The 15,490-nt window shown below is 47.3% G+C and overlaps 1 protein-coding gene across 1 annotated transcript; it reads right to left on the bottom strand.

Annotated features, from left to right (window-relative positions):
• Positions 1-11,517: 11,517 nt before the first annotated feature.
• LOC124657293 lies at positions 11,518-12,024 on the bottom strand. The gene has a single exon (XM_047195867.1). The coding sequence runs from the start codon at positions 12,022-12,024 to the stop codon at positions 11,518-11,520; it is 507 nt and encodes a 168-aa protein (XP_047051823.1).
• Between the last annotated feature and the right edge of the window lie 3,466 nt (positions 12,025-15,490).

Raw genomic sequence — 15,490 nt, 5'->3', positions numbered from 1 at the left:
CTCTAAAATTTCAAAGCCTCTTACTAATCTTCTTCAAAAAGATGTACCTTTTGTTTTTGATGATGATTGTAAGGAAGCTTTTGAAACTCTAAAGAAAGCCTTAACAACTCGCTCCCGTAGTCGAACCTCCCGATTGGAATTTGCCTTTTGAAATTATGTGTGATGCTAGTGATTTTGTCGTAGGCGCTGTTCTTGGACAGCGGGTAGATAAAAAATTAAATGTTATTCATTATGCTAGTAAGACTCTTGATGTCTGCTCAAAGAAATTATGCTACAACTCAAAAGGAATTGTTAGCCGTAGTCTTTGCTTGTGATAAGTTTAGACCCTATATTGTTGATTCGAAAGTTACAATTCATACCGATCATGCCGCAATTAGATACCTTATGACAAAGAAAGATGCTAAGCCAAGGCTTATTAGATGGGTACTTCGTTGCAAGAATTTGATTTACATATTATAGATAGGAAAGGTGCCGATAATCCCGTTGCTGATAATTTGTCTAGATTAGAAAATATTGCTTATGATCCCGTTCCCGTTAATGATAGTTTTCCAAATGAACAATTGGTCGTAATAAAGGTGAGCTCGTGAGAGAGCCCTTGGTATGCAGATTATGCTAACTTTATTGTTTCGAAGTATTTGCCTCCAACCTTTTCAAATCTCAAAGAAAGAAGGAAATTCTTTTATGACTTGAGGCATTATTTTTGGGATGACCCACACTTATATAAAGAAGGAGTGGATGGTATTATGCGAAGATGTGTTCCTGAATATGAACAACAGGAGATATTGAATAAATGTCATGGAAGTGTTTATGGAGGACATCACGTTGGAGATAGAACCGCGCAAAAGGTTCTACAATCAGGTTTTTATTGGCCAACACTCTTCAAAGATGCAAGGAAATTTATTCTATCTTGTGATGAATGTCAAAGAGTTGGTAATATCTCTAGACGCAATGAAATGCCTATGAATTATACTCTTGTTATTGAACCATTCGATTGTTGGGGATTCGACTTCATGGGTCCTTTCCCTTCTTCGACGGTAACACTCATATACTTGTCGCCGTTGATTATGTTACTAAATGGGTAGAAGCTATACCTACAAAAAGTGCTGATGGTGAGACCTCTATAAAAATGCTTGTAGATATTATATTTCCTAGATTTGGAGTACCTAGATATATTATGACCGATGGAGGTTCTCATTTCATTCATGGAGGTTTTAGAAAAACTCTTGCTAAGTATGGTATTAATCATAGAATTGCTTCGCTTATCATCCTCAAACTAGTGGTCAAGTAGAATTATCAAATAGAGAGATTAAAGCTATCTTAGGAAAGACTCGTTAATAAATCTAGAAAGAATTGGGCTAGTAAATTGAAAGAAGCACTATGGGCTTATAGAACTCGCTTATAAAAATCCTATGGGAATGTCACCTTATAAAATGGTTTATGGAAAAGCTTGTCATTTACCTTTAGAACTAGAGCACAAAGCTTATTGGGCTGTTAGAGAACTAAATAAAGATCCTAAATTAGCCGGTAATAAGAGGTTGTTGCAATTAAGTTCTCTAGATGAATGGAGAAGTGAAGCTTATGAAAATGCTAAACTCTTTAAAGAAAAAGTTAAGAAGTGGCATGATAGAAGGATCATTAAAAGAGAATTTAATGTTGGAGACCAAGTTCTATTGTATCGGTCTCGTCTCAGATTCTTTGCAGGGAAATTACTCTCGAAGTGGGAAGGACCATATGTTGTTGAGGAGGTGTATCGTTCAGGAGCAATTAAAATTAGCTCTCTCCAAGGCAACGCCACACAAGTGGTGAATGGACAAAGACTCAAGCATTATATCTCGGGTGATTCTTATAATGTTGATGTGGATATTATTCAAGTGGAAACACCGGAGGCTTTCATCAAAGGACAAATTGACAGTCCGCCAGAACTGGACTTTGAATAGGTAACAGTACAGGTAATAAAAAGTCCGTGTTTACCTTTTCGAACATTATTTCTGCTGTTTTTAGAAAATATGAAAAATTACGGAATCGAAACGGAGTGGAAAAGACGCGCGAGGGCCCGTCACCATAGGCCGGCGCGGGCCCCACCCTGGCCGCGCCGACCTATGGTGACAGCCCTCGGCGTCCCGTTTCCACTCGTTTTCGGCCCGGAACCTTCCTTTTGTCGTAAAAATATTTGCTATATAATCCCCGGACCCCCGGAGGTCCGTAATATCGTTTTCTCGTCGTGTTTTGTTTCGAGCTGTTTTCTCGCAGGATCTGTTTCGGATCTAGATCCATCATGTCTTCGTCGGGAACTCAGAAGGACAGCTTCTTTGAGGACGTCGTCAACCCGTACATGAACGAGCTGAAGATGCACCCCAAAGAGTTGCGGCTCGTGGATGGAGAGTTGCAGATCAAAGATGTCCAGGGTCCTAAGGGAGAAGGGAGTTTGGAAGACCGGATGGAGAAACTGGAACAAGAGGTTTTCAACTACAAGAAGATGGCTGAGCGTGAAGTGGATATCTTTCACAAGATTGTGTCTGAACTCATTGATGGGCACAAGAAGGAGACTCGCGAAGCCGTGGGACGATATCTTCTCACTTCACGACACCACCAACAAACTCCAAGCTCAACTCTATGATGTTCATAATCAAAACCGTCAGTATGAAAACAGGTTTAAGCGCATAAGTCATGCTCGCTAGTTTCAGAGTTCCCTGAGACCAAGATGTCTTTTGTTGATGGAGGGCCTCTTCCATGGAAGTCCGATGACGACAAAGATTCACCATCATCACCGAAGTAGTAATTCATCATCGGTATTGGCATCCCCTTGGTTTGTTCCAAGCTTGGGGGAGTGCCGCGGTATCACATCATCATTACCTTTATCTTTTACTATCAAGTAGTGTTATATCATGAGTAGGGAAGTTATCATATGGAATAGTATGCAATGTGGAAGTATCTCTCTTAGTTAGTTATCTATGTATCCGTTGGTGTGAGTTATCGTTATGGAATATTAATGAGAAGTCTTATCATTTACTTTTTGCACACCTTATTTTAGTTTGCAATCTCCATTATATGATTACTCTTGACATGAGTATTGATCTCACTTTGGGAGCATTAAGTAAATCTATTTGGTTTTGGCAAACTTAGCATTGGTCAATAGCAACAACATCTTGATGTTTAATAGAAGAGAGAAATACACTTAGATACATTACTCCATTATCTCTATGCTTAGTATTCTGAGGTTAAAATTGTTTGTGCTTATGAGAAAGATGCATGATTGTTTCTATCATATGTATATTTGTTTGTTTCCCTCAACCTTTATGCTTGCTATCAAACCTTGCTAGCCAAAGACCTGTATCGAGAGGGAATGCTTCTCATACATCCATAACCTTAGACTAAACCTATGCCATTTGTGTCCACCATACCTACCTACTACATGGTATTTTCTGCCATTCCAAGTAAATACTTCATGTGCTACCTTTAAATAATTCAAACTATACTACTCCTTATTTGTGTCAATGTTTAATAGCTCATGAGGAAGTATGTGGTGTTTTATCTTTCAATCTTGTTGGGAACTTTCACCAATGGACTAGCGGTACATCCGCTTATCCAATAATTTTGCAAAAAGAGCTGGCAATGGGATTCCTAGTCCCGAATTAATTAACTTAAATAGACACTCCTCCATGGTATGTGATTGTTGGACGGCACCCGAAGGATTCGGTTAGCCATGGATTGAGAAAGCCAAGGTTGGGGGAGTGTCAACATAATAAAACTAAAATAAAAAGGCACTCCTTCATGGTATGAGATTGTTGGCAGGCACCCGAAGATTCGGTTAGCCATGGTTTGTGAAAGAAAGGTTGGAAGGAGTGCCACCCAAAAATAAAACTAAATGGGAGCCGCTCTTTGAGAGTTTGTCTGGCAAGGGGGTTAGAGTGCCCGCTACCATTCGTTGACAACAACAAACACCGCTCAAAATCTTACTTTTATGCTCTTTATATGATTTCAAACTTGAAAAGCTCTAGCACATGATTTAATCCCTGCTTCCCTCTGCGAAGGGCCTGTCTTTTACTTTTATGTTGAGTCAGTAAACCTATTTCCCTCTATCTCAAGCAAGCAATTGAGTTGTTGTGAACCAATCATTTATGCTATGATTTAGTTGGTCATGTCTTTTATACTTTCTTGTTTAGTACCAATTTTATCTGAATGAATATGACTTTGAAGTTATCAATGATTATGAAGAGATTGTCATGCTTAAATATGAAGGCTCAGCGATAAAATCTAATATGAAAGCTTTGCTTAGAAGTACAATCCGTTAGTAGTTCTCTGACCAAGAACAAAGTTTGCCATCACCAACTATGATTTCTTATGCACCTTTACTTGTGATTTCTCTTTACTTATTTCAAGATGAGTTATATGAGGAGGTTGTTTACTAGAATGTCTTGTGTAAATGAATATGATGCTTCTTGTCCGTATTTTATTTATCGACTCTTCACTCCATAAACATGTGGTCTTGTTTATCGAGCTCGCGTTCGCTTGGGGACAAGCGAGGTCTAAGCTTGGGGGAGTTGATACGTCCAATTTGCATCACTATTTTGTATCATAATTTGTCGTTATTCATTGATATATTTCATATTGGGACACAATACTTATGTTATTTCATCTATTTTGTATGTTTCATCATTATTGGAGGACCAAGCACCGGAGCCAGGATTCTGCTAGAAAAAGCACCGTCAGAATGCAATATTTCGGAAGATCAACTGTGGAAGGAAATTTCACGAAAATTCCTATTTTTCCAGATGACGGAAGGAGCCAGAAGGGGAAGAAGAGAGGAGCCATCGTGGGCCCGCACCATAGGGCGGCGCGGCCCATGGCCCGGCCGCGCCACCCTATGCTCCGGGGGCCCCACAGCCCCTTCGCCTCCTTTTCTTCGCGTACTCCTTCGTCCCGAAAACCTAAGCCGGATAGAGGACCTCACGGAGGGTTACAGCCCGCCTCGCGGGGCGGAGAACACCAGAGAGAAAAGAGCTCTCCGGCGGGCGGGAATCCGCCGGGGAAATTCCCTCCTGGAGGGGAAATCGACGCCATCGCCATCGTCATCGAGCTGGACATCATCTCCATCATCATCATCATCATCTCCACCATCTACACCGCCATCACCACCGCTGCACCTCGTCACCGCTGTAGCAATTCGGGTTAAATCTTGATTGTTTGATAGGGGGAACTCTCCCGGTGTTATTCTATACTTGTTGTAGATGCTATTGAGTGAAACCATTGAACCAAGGTTTATGTTCAGATTGTTATTCATCATCATATCACCTCTGATTGTATTCCATATGATGTCTCGTGAGTAGTTCGTTTAGTTCTTGAGGACATGGGTGAAGTCTAAATGCTAGTAGTGAATTATGGTTGAGTAATATTCAATGTTATGATATTTAAGTTGTGGTGTCATTCTTCTAGTGGTGTCGTGTGAACGTCGACTACACGACACTTCACCATTTATGGGCCTAGGGGAGTGCATCTTGTATTCGGTTGCTAATTGCGGGGTTGCCGGAGTGACGAAACCCGAGCCCCGTTAGTATATCGATGCAGGAGGGATCGCAGGATCTCAGAGTTTAAGGCTGTGGTTAGATTTATCTTAATTACTTTCTTGTAGTTGCGGATGCTTGCAAGGGGTATAATCACAAGTATGTATTAGTCCTAGGAAGGGCGGTGCATTAGCATAGGTTCACCCACACAACACTTATCAAAACAATGAAGATTATTAAACCACATGAAGCGAAAGTACTAGACTAAAATCCCCGTGTGTCCTCAGGAACGTTTGGTCATTATAAGTAAACAAACCGGCTTGTCCTTTGTGCTAAAAAGGATTGGGCCACTCGCTGCAATTATTTCTCTCGCATTTTATTTACTTGTACTTTATTTATCTCGCAATATCAAAACCCCCTGAATACTTGTCTGTGAGCATTTACAGTGAATCCTCCATCGAAACTGCTGCTAACACCTTCTGCTCCTCGTTGGGATCGACATTCTTACTTATCGAAGATACTACGATACACCCCCTATACTTGTGGGTCATCAGTCGCCGGCGTTCACACGCCACCGCCCGTTCCCGCGCGAACTTCCCGCCTCTTCTCGTCTGTTCCCGCGCTTTCTTCCCGACGCCGGCGTCTATAAAAGGTCTCCCGGCTCATCAACGGTAGCCACCACACCCCGCCGACAACAAACACAGCCCTCGTCGCTCCACAGCCGTCTCCTCCATCACCAGTGGCAATGGCAAACCGCCCCGGCGATGGCCACTTCCCTCCACCGCCGTCTCCTCCACTTCCAGCCCGGCAGCGGGCGTGCGGCACTAGAGGAGGCACTCGAGGAGGAGGCCCGCCAGCAGGCGGCGGATCTAGCGGCGTTCTCCGCCCTGCCTCCGCAGCTGAGGAGGCCGCGGCGGCAGCAGCGTGGCAGGAGCAGCTGGGCGACACCGTTGCGGCGTTCGACGCCTCGACGGAGTAAGAGGCGCGACGGCGCCGGTACCGGGAGGAGATTGAGCAGCGATGGGCTGAAGAGCGCCAGCGCCAGCGCGATGAGCGGCAGGCGCTGTACCTGGAACGGCGTGACTCGATCGAGCGCCGGCGGCGTGAGTCGATCGAGCACCAGCAGCGAGGTGACGGCGGAGGAGCGTCGGCAGCGGGAGGCGGCGCTGATGGCGCTATGGGGGAGGCGGGCGGAGCAGTTGGCGGCGGAGGCCGACGCGTTAGCGGCAGCGATGATGGAGGCGCCAACAGATGTGGAGGAGGAGGCGCCAATGGAGGAGGAGGAGGCCGAGGCGGAGGAGACCGAGGTGGAGGACGACGACGACGACGAGTTCGACTGGTCCGACGACGACGGGCCGCACCCGGACGAGACGGCCGATCAGCAACGCGCCCTCGTCGAGTCCTTCGAGTCGGAGAAGAAGCTCCAGGACGACGCCCGTGCCCGCGAAGAGGCGCATATTCGTCGCGCCATCGAGCTCTCCCTCCAGGCGGCGCAGCAGGGGACGGCGGAGGACGCGCGGCGGGAGCGGCACCGTCTGGCCACCGCCGCTCGCAAGGAGAGGAGGCGCGCGCAGGAGGAGCTGCGGCGTAGGGGAGGCGACGACGGGGCGGGGCCGTCGAACGCGCCGCCGGGCGGTCAGTAGTCTAGGTTTAGATGAAATCTAGCCGTTTTCATTCAAACTTTGTAATATATAATCAAAATTGAATGAAAATCTTTATTTTCGTGCACAAATATTCATTTGGGGGCGGCGTTTGGGGACGCGGCTGGGGAGCGACGTCCCCCAAACGCGGCACGAACAAAACACGTCCCCCAAACGCTCAATCCGGCGCGGTTTGGGGACGGTTTGGGGGACGCGGCTGGAGATGCTCTTAGACCTTTTGACTTGCTTGATATGTCCATGCTAAAAACGGGCACATGCAAAATAGTTGCTGCTTCCTCTGTAGCATGCATCTCTCCACACGATGAGGCTGTGAAGGCGTCTCCAGCTGGCCGACGCATTTCAGATGTCTAAAATGTTCGCACGCGTTCGTTTACGTCGGCCCGCGCACGCGAAAATGGCCATGCATCCACTTGCGTCAGGGTATGTCCAGCGGCTCGACACATATTGGACGCGTGCCATTTTTCTGAAATATCGAAAAACATGTGAAACAAGCAAATATCATGAACATATGGCCATCATATTGGCTCAAATTGGGGTCTCAAATAAGTTCATCACATTACGCACAAGATACGGCACAAAATGTAGTCCAAAAGGTAAACAAACATAGCCAAAACATCAAATATAGTCCAAAAAAGGCCATGGTGCTTGACAATGGCGCCGCAGATTAGGCGTCTCGCGCGCGGATTTTGGCACGCTTCTTCAGGAACCAGGTCCTGGTGTCATCGTTCATGTTGCTCAAGTCGGCCAGCATGATCATTGTGTCCTCTGCCCGGATCTTGGCATCGCCGTCCATCCTTCTGGCCTCGGCGTCACGCATTTTGGCCTCGGCGTCTGCCTTTTTGGCCTCGACGTCCATCCTTTGGACCTCAATGATCTATTTGGTGAGGTTGAAGTAGATGGCAGATGCGGCCTCTTTTTGCAAACGCTTCTTCTCGTCCCTTGTGTCCAGGGCAGCTTGAGAGTCCGCCATGAACTTCTCCAAGGTCTGGCTCAACGCAAGGGCTGATGCCTCCCGGGCAAGATCGGCCTTGGTAGACTTATGGCCCCAGGGACGAGGTGGAAGGGCTTTCTGCCCAGGATCGTCGTCTTCGCCGTCGACGACAACCGTTACTGTCCCATTCTTGAAAGCTTCATGGTAGGCTGCATAGTCAACCCTCCACTTTGATGCGTTCTTCAGCTTCTCCCGGCAATGGACCATATAGAAGCCCTTCATATGTGTTGCCTTGAACTTCTCCAAGGCCCTGGGTATCTGCAATTGGTAAAAGTTAGGTTCATGGTTTGCTACATATATGGAATGATGATGCTCGTTTCTTTACCACAGCAAGCACGCCCGTGCCGCTCTGGGGGGTGGGAAACAACACGATCGACGGTGGCGCAGAACTTGGAGGTCTCTTGTTTGATGTAGTTCCATCTTTTTCTGATGGACTCTTCTGTGCGATCGCTTTTCATCTCGTAGGGCAGGGCGTGTGACACTTCCTCTTTTCGTACTCTTGGACCACCTTGGCCCAGTAGACCTTGCCCTTTTTCGGGGCACCATTTATGCATTCATGGTTGGTCGCGAGCCACACATCGCACAAACATTTGTCCTCGTCGTCGTTGAAACCGCTGGTCCTGTGGCTCTCCCCTTCCTCTTGCCAGCATCATCCTTGGTCAGGACAGGCCATGTTGGCGCCTCCTCATCGACATCGACGGTTGTTGCCTGCGTGGGCTGGGTGAAAAACAGCCGTTCGACATCGATGTCCACCCAATCCTACGTTTGTGGTCACTGATCCTGCATCCATGTCCCGACGCCGCCTCACCGATGAAGCCGACGCGGAAGATCATGGCCTGGATATCGCCCTCATTGTGTCCCATCCAATAGGCCTACGAATCACCGAACGTCACACGAATGACACACGACAGAGGGAGACAGTGAGAAAGCAAACATACCGGGTCGTCCATCGTCGGGGCAGATGGGTTCATTTCCTCAAACAGGGTGAGAGGCACCGGCATGCTCTCCTCCGGGACCTGTCGCATCTTCTGTGTCGCGGCCGGGCACGAGTCACCGGTCCGCGGCATCCGGTTCAGGTCGGGAACCGGGGTCCCGTTGAAGTGCACCGGCGCGGCGCCGGAGGCGAACCGTGACGCCATGTGGACCTGCGAGGGTGCAGGCGTTCCAGGACGCACCTGGGAACTTACCGAGCTCACCGACGAGGCCGGGGGAGCGACACCCACAATCCTCTCTTGCTTGACGAGGAGCATGGCCTCCGCTAGGCTCGGATGGAGGCCAGGATGGAGACCTACGCGGGCGTCGCCTTTCATCTGCATCTGCCACGCCATTTGGGCAGTGGCCTGCCTGCTGGGCGGCCACCGCCGCTGCATTCCTCTCCTTCAGATTCTTTCGCCGGCCGCGACGCTTCATGGTCTAGACGCCATTCTCCTTCTTCTATAGCAGCTTCTTTGGCGCCTTTGGCTTAGCTTCCCGGCCGCCAGTGGCGGCACGCTTTGAGTCGGCCGGAGATGCGATCTCCATTGGGGTTGTGGTGGTGGCTATGGGGGAGTCCGGGCGGTGGCTGCGAGGGCTCCCACAGAATCCATGGTGGTTGCGGCGACGAGAACATCCATCGCAATGGGCTGGAGTGTTGGCGCCGGTAATCTTCGATTTTTTGGGTTGGAAAAGGCCACCGGCAGGAATTTTATCGACATCCCAGCCACTGATGTGCGGGTTCTACGTGAGATTCGGCGGTCAATCGACGTGTCCACGGAGACGCAAAATCGACGCATATTTGGGCTAAATTTGCGTCTCCGCAGATAAGCCGCTGAGCCTGATCCCAAACGCGTTTTTCGATCGCATGGACACAAACGGTGTCTGAGGTCCGTTTGCGTTCCGCACTTGGAGATGCCCTCACGGTGTTACGGTGTTGGATGGGCGAGCTGAAAACAGAACGCACGCGCAGCATCCATCAACTCCACGAACCAATGTCCGTGGCAGGTTCGTCGGGGCCCGAGCAGCAACTGATCCGCATAGGTACTCCGACACAGGAGTTGTACTACGTGCTGGCGTACTATTTGTCAATTATGATCTCTGATAAGCGACTAGGGCAGACATGCAGAGGAACTCCTCTACGTGCAAATCAAACTTGATGAAAAGGTACAAAGATTGGACTAGTGCCAAGCGTGGCACAAGATGCGGCATGCTTGCAAATGTCTACCGAATCTCACCCAAACGTGGCAGAAGTGCAAAGAAAGGAAAAATGAAGTGGCTTTTGTACACCCACTAATATGTACACGAGCTATCATAGTTGGACATACCGTTCTTAAGATCAAAATATTTGAGCTCTTCGCCCATCTATTTAAATGATGTACTCCATCCGTACCGGTTTATAGGGTTATTACGTATTTCAAAAAAAACTTTAACTACTAATTTGGTTAACAAAATATAACATATGTATCATAAAAATTGTACTATTGAAATCTTCATTTCAATATGAATTCAATGGTATAATTTTTGTAGTGGCATATATCTCATGTTTTGTTAACTAAATTTATAGTCAAACTTATTTTTCGAAATGTGTAATTGTCCTGTAAACCGGTATGGAGGTAGTAAGTGAACATCGACACGTATCTCCCCAATTCATTGGCAAGATTCACCCTAAAGAATAAAGTAGGAGAAAAAGTTCGAGCTTTCGCTAGAAATTGACTAATACCTGCCCATTCATTGGATTTCTTCCGATCCCAGATACAACACAAGTTTTTCGGCGGCCCCTTTGTCGGTGGCATGTGGGGTTTCTCGATGGCCGCCTCTAAGGACGACGTGGTGGGTGGGTGGGGGAAGGGAGTGACGGCCGAGGCCAGCTAGGATTTCTCCCATGGTCACCCGTGAAGGGAGGCGGCGCGAGGAGGCCCGGAGAGATTGACAACTCACACATTGATTGGATGTTTTCTTATCCTAGATCAAATAGAAGTTTCTTAGATAACTACAGATAAACACAATTGCACGCACCATCATGTCAACATACCAATAGCAGCAATATAGATCATCAGAGAGATTAAGGGCTCGTTTGATTCGCATGATTTCAGAGAACACATGAATATGAAAAACACAAGATTGGAATGATATGTCCTCTCCAATCCTATAGAATTAGGAAACTACAAGATTTTGGATCCACCAGTGTTTGATTGCACAGAAAAAACAAAAAAAAGTTGGAGTAAAGATCGTATCTTGGCCCAACCCAAGACAGCGGCATAAAGATCGGAGAGACTTATGACTTATCATACAAGTATCGAACAACAAAAAGGAAGGGGGGGGGGGAATTAAGTAACGCAATCTACCACCACTGATCCTGTCAACGCAGGACAGGTTCAGCACTTGAGGTTCAGGCGACGCACCCCAGGCAGCCCATCCACATGCTCCTCCTCCTGGAGCGGCGCCTGTGGGAAGCGAGCTCCGGCGGCGGCACCTGGTACAGGTCCTCGTCGACCGGCCGCACCAGCCTTGTCGTGCGCGCCAGGCCGCAGCCGGCAGCTTCCGACGCCGACGCCGGCGCCGGTCTCCCGCTCCTTCTCCCCTTCTTCTCCAGCGACGTATCACTGTCGCCTTCCGGCACCCTCCTCCTAGGCTTCTTGGCGGGCGTGGGTTTGCGCGGGGGAGGCGAGTACCTGAACCAGACGTCGCTGCAGGCCTCCGGCTCGGGGGTGGCGCCGTAGCAATACGCCAGGGCGGGCGGCGCTACCGTCTCCGGCTGGTCGTAGTGGTAGTAGTAGTTCCACTCCCCGAACGCCGGCACCTGACGCCTCCTCGCCGCCTTCTGCAAGACCAAACCGACAAGGCGACAAGTAAGTAAAAGATAGATCAAGGCGGCCGGTGACCACCGCTCCGGCATGTATGGAAAGGATGGAAGGAAGGAAAGCCTTGATCACACGACGCCTACCTCCATTTGGTTCCACACCACGGAGCAGGGCGAGCACAGGGCAGACAGAACGAGGCCGAGAAGAAGGGAAGCTGGGGCCGATCAGTGGGGCTGGAGAAGCTAGATAAGCAAAAAGGAATGGGACCTCTCCAATGGCTGGCCGGGCGCCTGTACTTATAGCGAGGAATGGAATGGGGGCGGCACTAGCTAGTCAGAACGGGCCGGTGCGTGGCGTTGAAGGAGAAGGCGGGGGCGGCCGCCGGCCGGGGCTGAGTCGGGACCGGCGACGAGGGAGCATGGAAATGGAAGCTCCTTTTCAGAGCCGCAGCAGCAGCAGCGCAATGTAGCAGCAGCGTGTGAGGAACTGAGGACTGAGGAGCTCAATGGGCTGGGACGGTTGTCTGTCGTGGGAGGCGCGGTCCTGCCGGGTTCGCAGCTGACTTGCAGCCTCGTGTTATTTCGAAATCAGTACTTGCTGATGAGTAGTATAGTGTAGAAATTTTAAATATATATATGTAGCCTGTCAACGTTGCCTGCCAAAGTACCGAATCCTAGGTGAAATATAGTTTTTTACAGAAAATAATTTGGGTGTGCCTATGTCTAAATTGATTGAGATTTTCTTAAGTCTCAGACAACTCAAAAAGGTGCAACTACAGTTTAAAGAAAAGTGCAGCTCGGTTCAGTTGCACATTTCTATCAGAAAAGTGCAATTGCACTTTTTTAACAGAAAAGTGCAACTAAAAGCACATTTTTGTAATTGACTTAGACTTAAGAAAATCTCAGTTGACTGAGACATAGCAAAACCGAAATAATTTTATAGAACCTCGTCCACAAATTTACCCGTGTGAATCAACCGTAGCAATTGACAAGTTGCATTGCATGTGTAGTAGTTTAGATCTAAAAATAAATAACTAAATCTTGTTGGAGTTGGTCTATGAAGGTGAATTTGAGAACCGGATTTTATAAATTATTTTTCATTTTTACGAGACAAGACGGCTATCCTGGAGGAAGAATATGGAAACCTCCTAGCACAAGACATCATTGCTGGCAGACTGCGAACACTGTGACATTGTGTTACACCCAAGCTGTATGAACTGAGATTCAGGTTTGATTCATAGATAGGAAAAGTGAAGAAATAGGAAAAATGGTGACTTGTCCCCTACAACCCTATGGAAAAGAAACCTATGAAATTGGTATAACTAGTTGTTCGATGGCAGCATAGGAAAGCTACAAAAAATTTCAACCGAGATTGAGTGCATAGCCTAGTCATCGCACACACATAGGAATTTTTTCAAGAGGTCTAATGTCTTGTTAGAAATCCGATAGGATTGTAACATAGGAAAGCAATCCATAAGAAGTTTGGGGATTCAACCCTTTAATTCAAACGGGCTCTATAGGAAAACAATCTATGGGTAAAAATCCTACAAAACTCCTATGAAAACCCTTTGGATCAAACAAGTCCTAAGACTATCCTTCAACCACGAGGTGATTAAACACGCTCAACATACACATCTAGCATCTAATAGCCTAGGTGACATAGAGGTCAAACATTTGTATCGTGCATGTCTTCATTTTGTGATGGTGAATTTCCATTCGATGTCTCCCGTTGCAGCTTGCTCCCCAAGCTGCTGCAACTAGGAATCGCTGATGAAGCACCTTGATGACCCACAAATATAGGGGATCGCAACAGTCTTCGAGGGAAGTATTACCCAATTTATTGATTCGACACAAGGGAGACAAAGAATACTTGTAAGCCTTAACATCGGAGTTGTCAATTCAGCTGCACCTGGAAACAGACTTGCTCGCAAGAGTTTATCAGCAGCAACAGTTTTATAGCAGTAGGAATAGTGAAATAACAGCAGCAGTGAAATAAAGATGGCAGTAATAATTATAGTAAACAGCAAGATTAAAATACTGTAGGCACAGGGATGGATGAATGAGCGTTGCATGAATGAGAGAATTCATATAACAATCATGGTAGGGCATTTGCAAATAATAATAAAACAGTATCCAAGTATTAATCAATCCATAGGCATGTGTTCCGTATATAGTCGTACGTGCTCGCAATGAGAAACTTGCACAACATCTTTTGTCCTACCAGCCGGTGGCAGCCGGGCCTCTAGGGAAACTACTGGAAATTAAGGTACTCCTTTTAATAGAGTACCGGAGCAAAGCATTAACACTCCGTGAACACATGTGATCCTCACATCACCGCCTTCCCCTCCGGTTGTCCCAATTTCTGTCACTTTGGAGCCTCGGGTTCCGGACAGCAACGTGTGTATACAACTTGCAGGTAAGATCATAAAACAACGCATATCATGATGAAACAATAACATGTTCAGATCTGAGATCATGGCACTCGGGCCCTAGTGACAAGCATTAAGCATAACAAGTTGCAACAATATCATAAAAGTACCATCTACGGATACTAGGCACCATGCCCTAACAATCTTATGACTATTACATGATCAATCTCATCCAATCCCTACCATCCCCTTCAGCCTAGAGCGGGGGAATTACTCACACATGGATGGGGAAAACATGGTTGGTCGATGGAGAGGCGTCGGTGGTGATGGCGGCGATGATCCCCTCCAATTCCCCGTCCCGGCGGAGTGCCAGAACGGAGTTTCTAGTCCCGAGATGGAGTTTCGCGACGGTGGCCGCGTACTGGATGGTTTCTGGCGACTTCGACTTCTCGTCTCGCGTTTTTAGATCGAAACCCTTAAGTAGTCCGAAGGGGGCGTCAGAGGCTGGCCGAGGCGCCCACACGCTAGGGCGGCGCCCCCTACGGTGCCGCGCCGGCCTAGTGTCCGGGGGCCCGGGCCTCCCCCGTGCCTGCCCTTCCGGCTCCGTGATTCTTCCGGAAAAATAAGCCCTTCGACATAAATTCCGAGGATTGTCCCGAAAGTTGAATTTCTGCGTAAAAATGAGACACCGGAGCAATTCGCTGAAAACAGCATTAGTCCGTGTTAGTTGTATCCAAAATACACAAATTATAGGCAAAACAATAGCAAAAGTGTTCGGGAAAGTAGATACGTTTTGGACGTATCAACTCCCCCCAAGCTTAGCTTATTGCTTGTCCTCAAGCAATTCAGTTAACAACTGAGTGCGATAAAAGAACTTTCACGAACACATTTGTTCATATGATGTAAATATTCTCATGATGTGGCAAGTGCTTAAGCAATTCATAATAAGATACATGCAAATAAAGTCATCTAATAGCTGCGTCAATCATGAAAGAGATACCAACAAACTAACAACAAGTATCATTAAACACTTCCATAAGCAGGATTGCAATGTTCATAGAAAGATATGATAAAGTGGTATCTCGCTTGCTTGTATTTGTACAGCAAAACATAAATGCCCAGGCACCTCTGAAGTTCATACAAAGACTAGAAGTAAAATTGTCAAAGATAAACGCATCAAAGTTATACCACAG

The sequence above is a fragment of the Lolium rigidum genome, chromosome 5 (genome assembly GCF_022539505.1).
Source record: "Lolium rigidum isolate FL_2022 chromosome 5, APGP_CSIRO_Lrig_0.1, whole genome shotgun sequence".
NCBI classification, from domain to species: Eukaryota; Viridiplantae; Streptophyta; class Magnoliopsida; order Poales; family Poaceae; genus Lolium; species Lolium rigidum.
The sequence above is the reverse complement of the archived record's forward strand: the minus strand, read 5'-3'. Positions and strand labels throughout refer to the sequence as shown.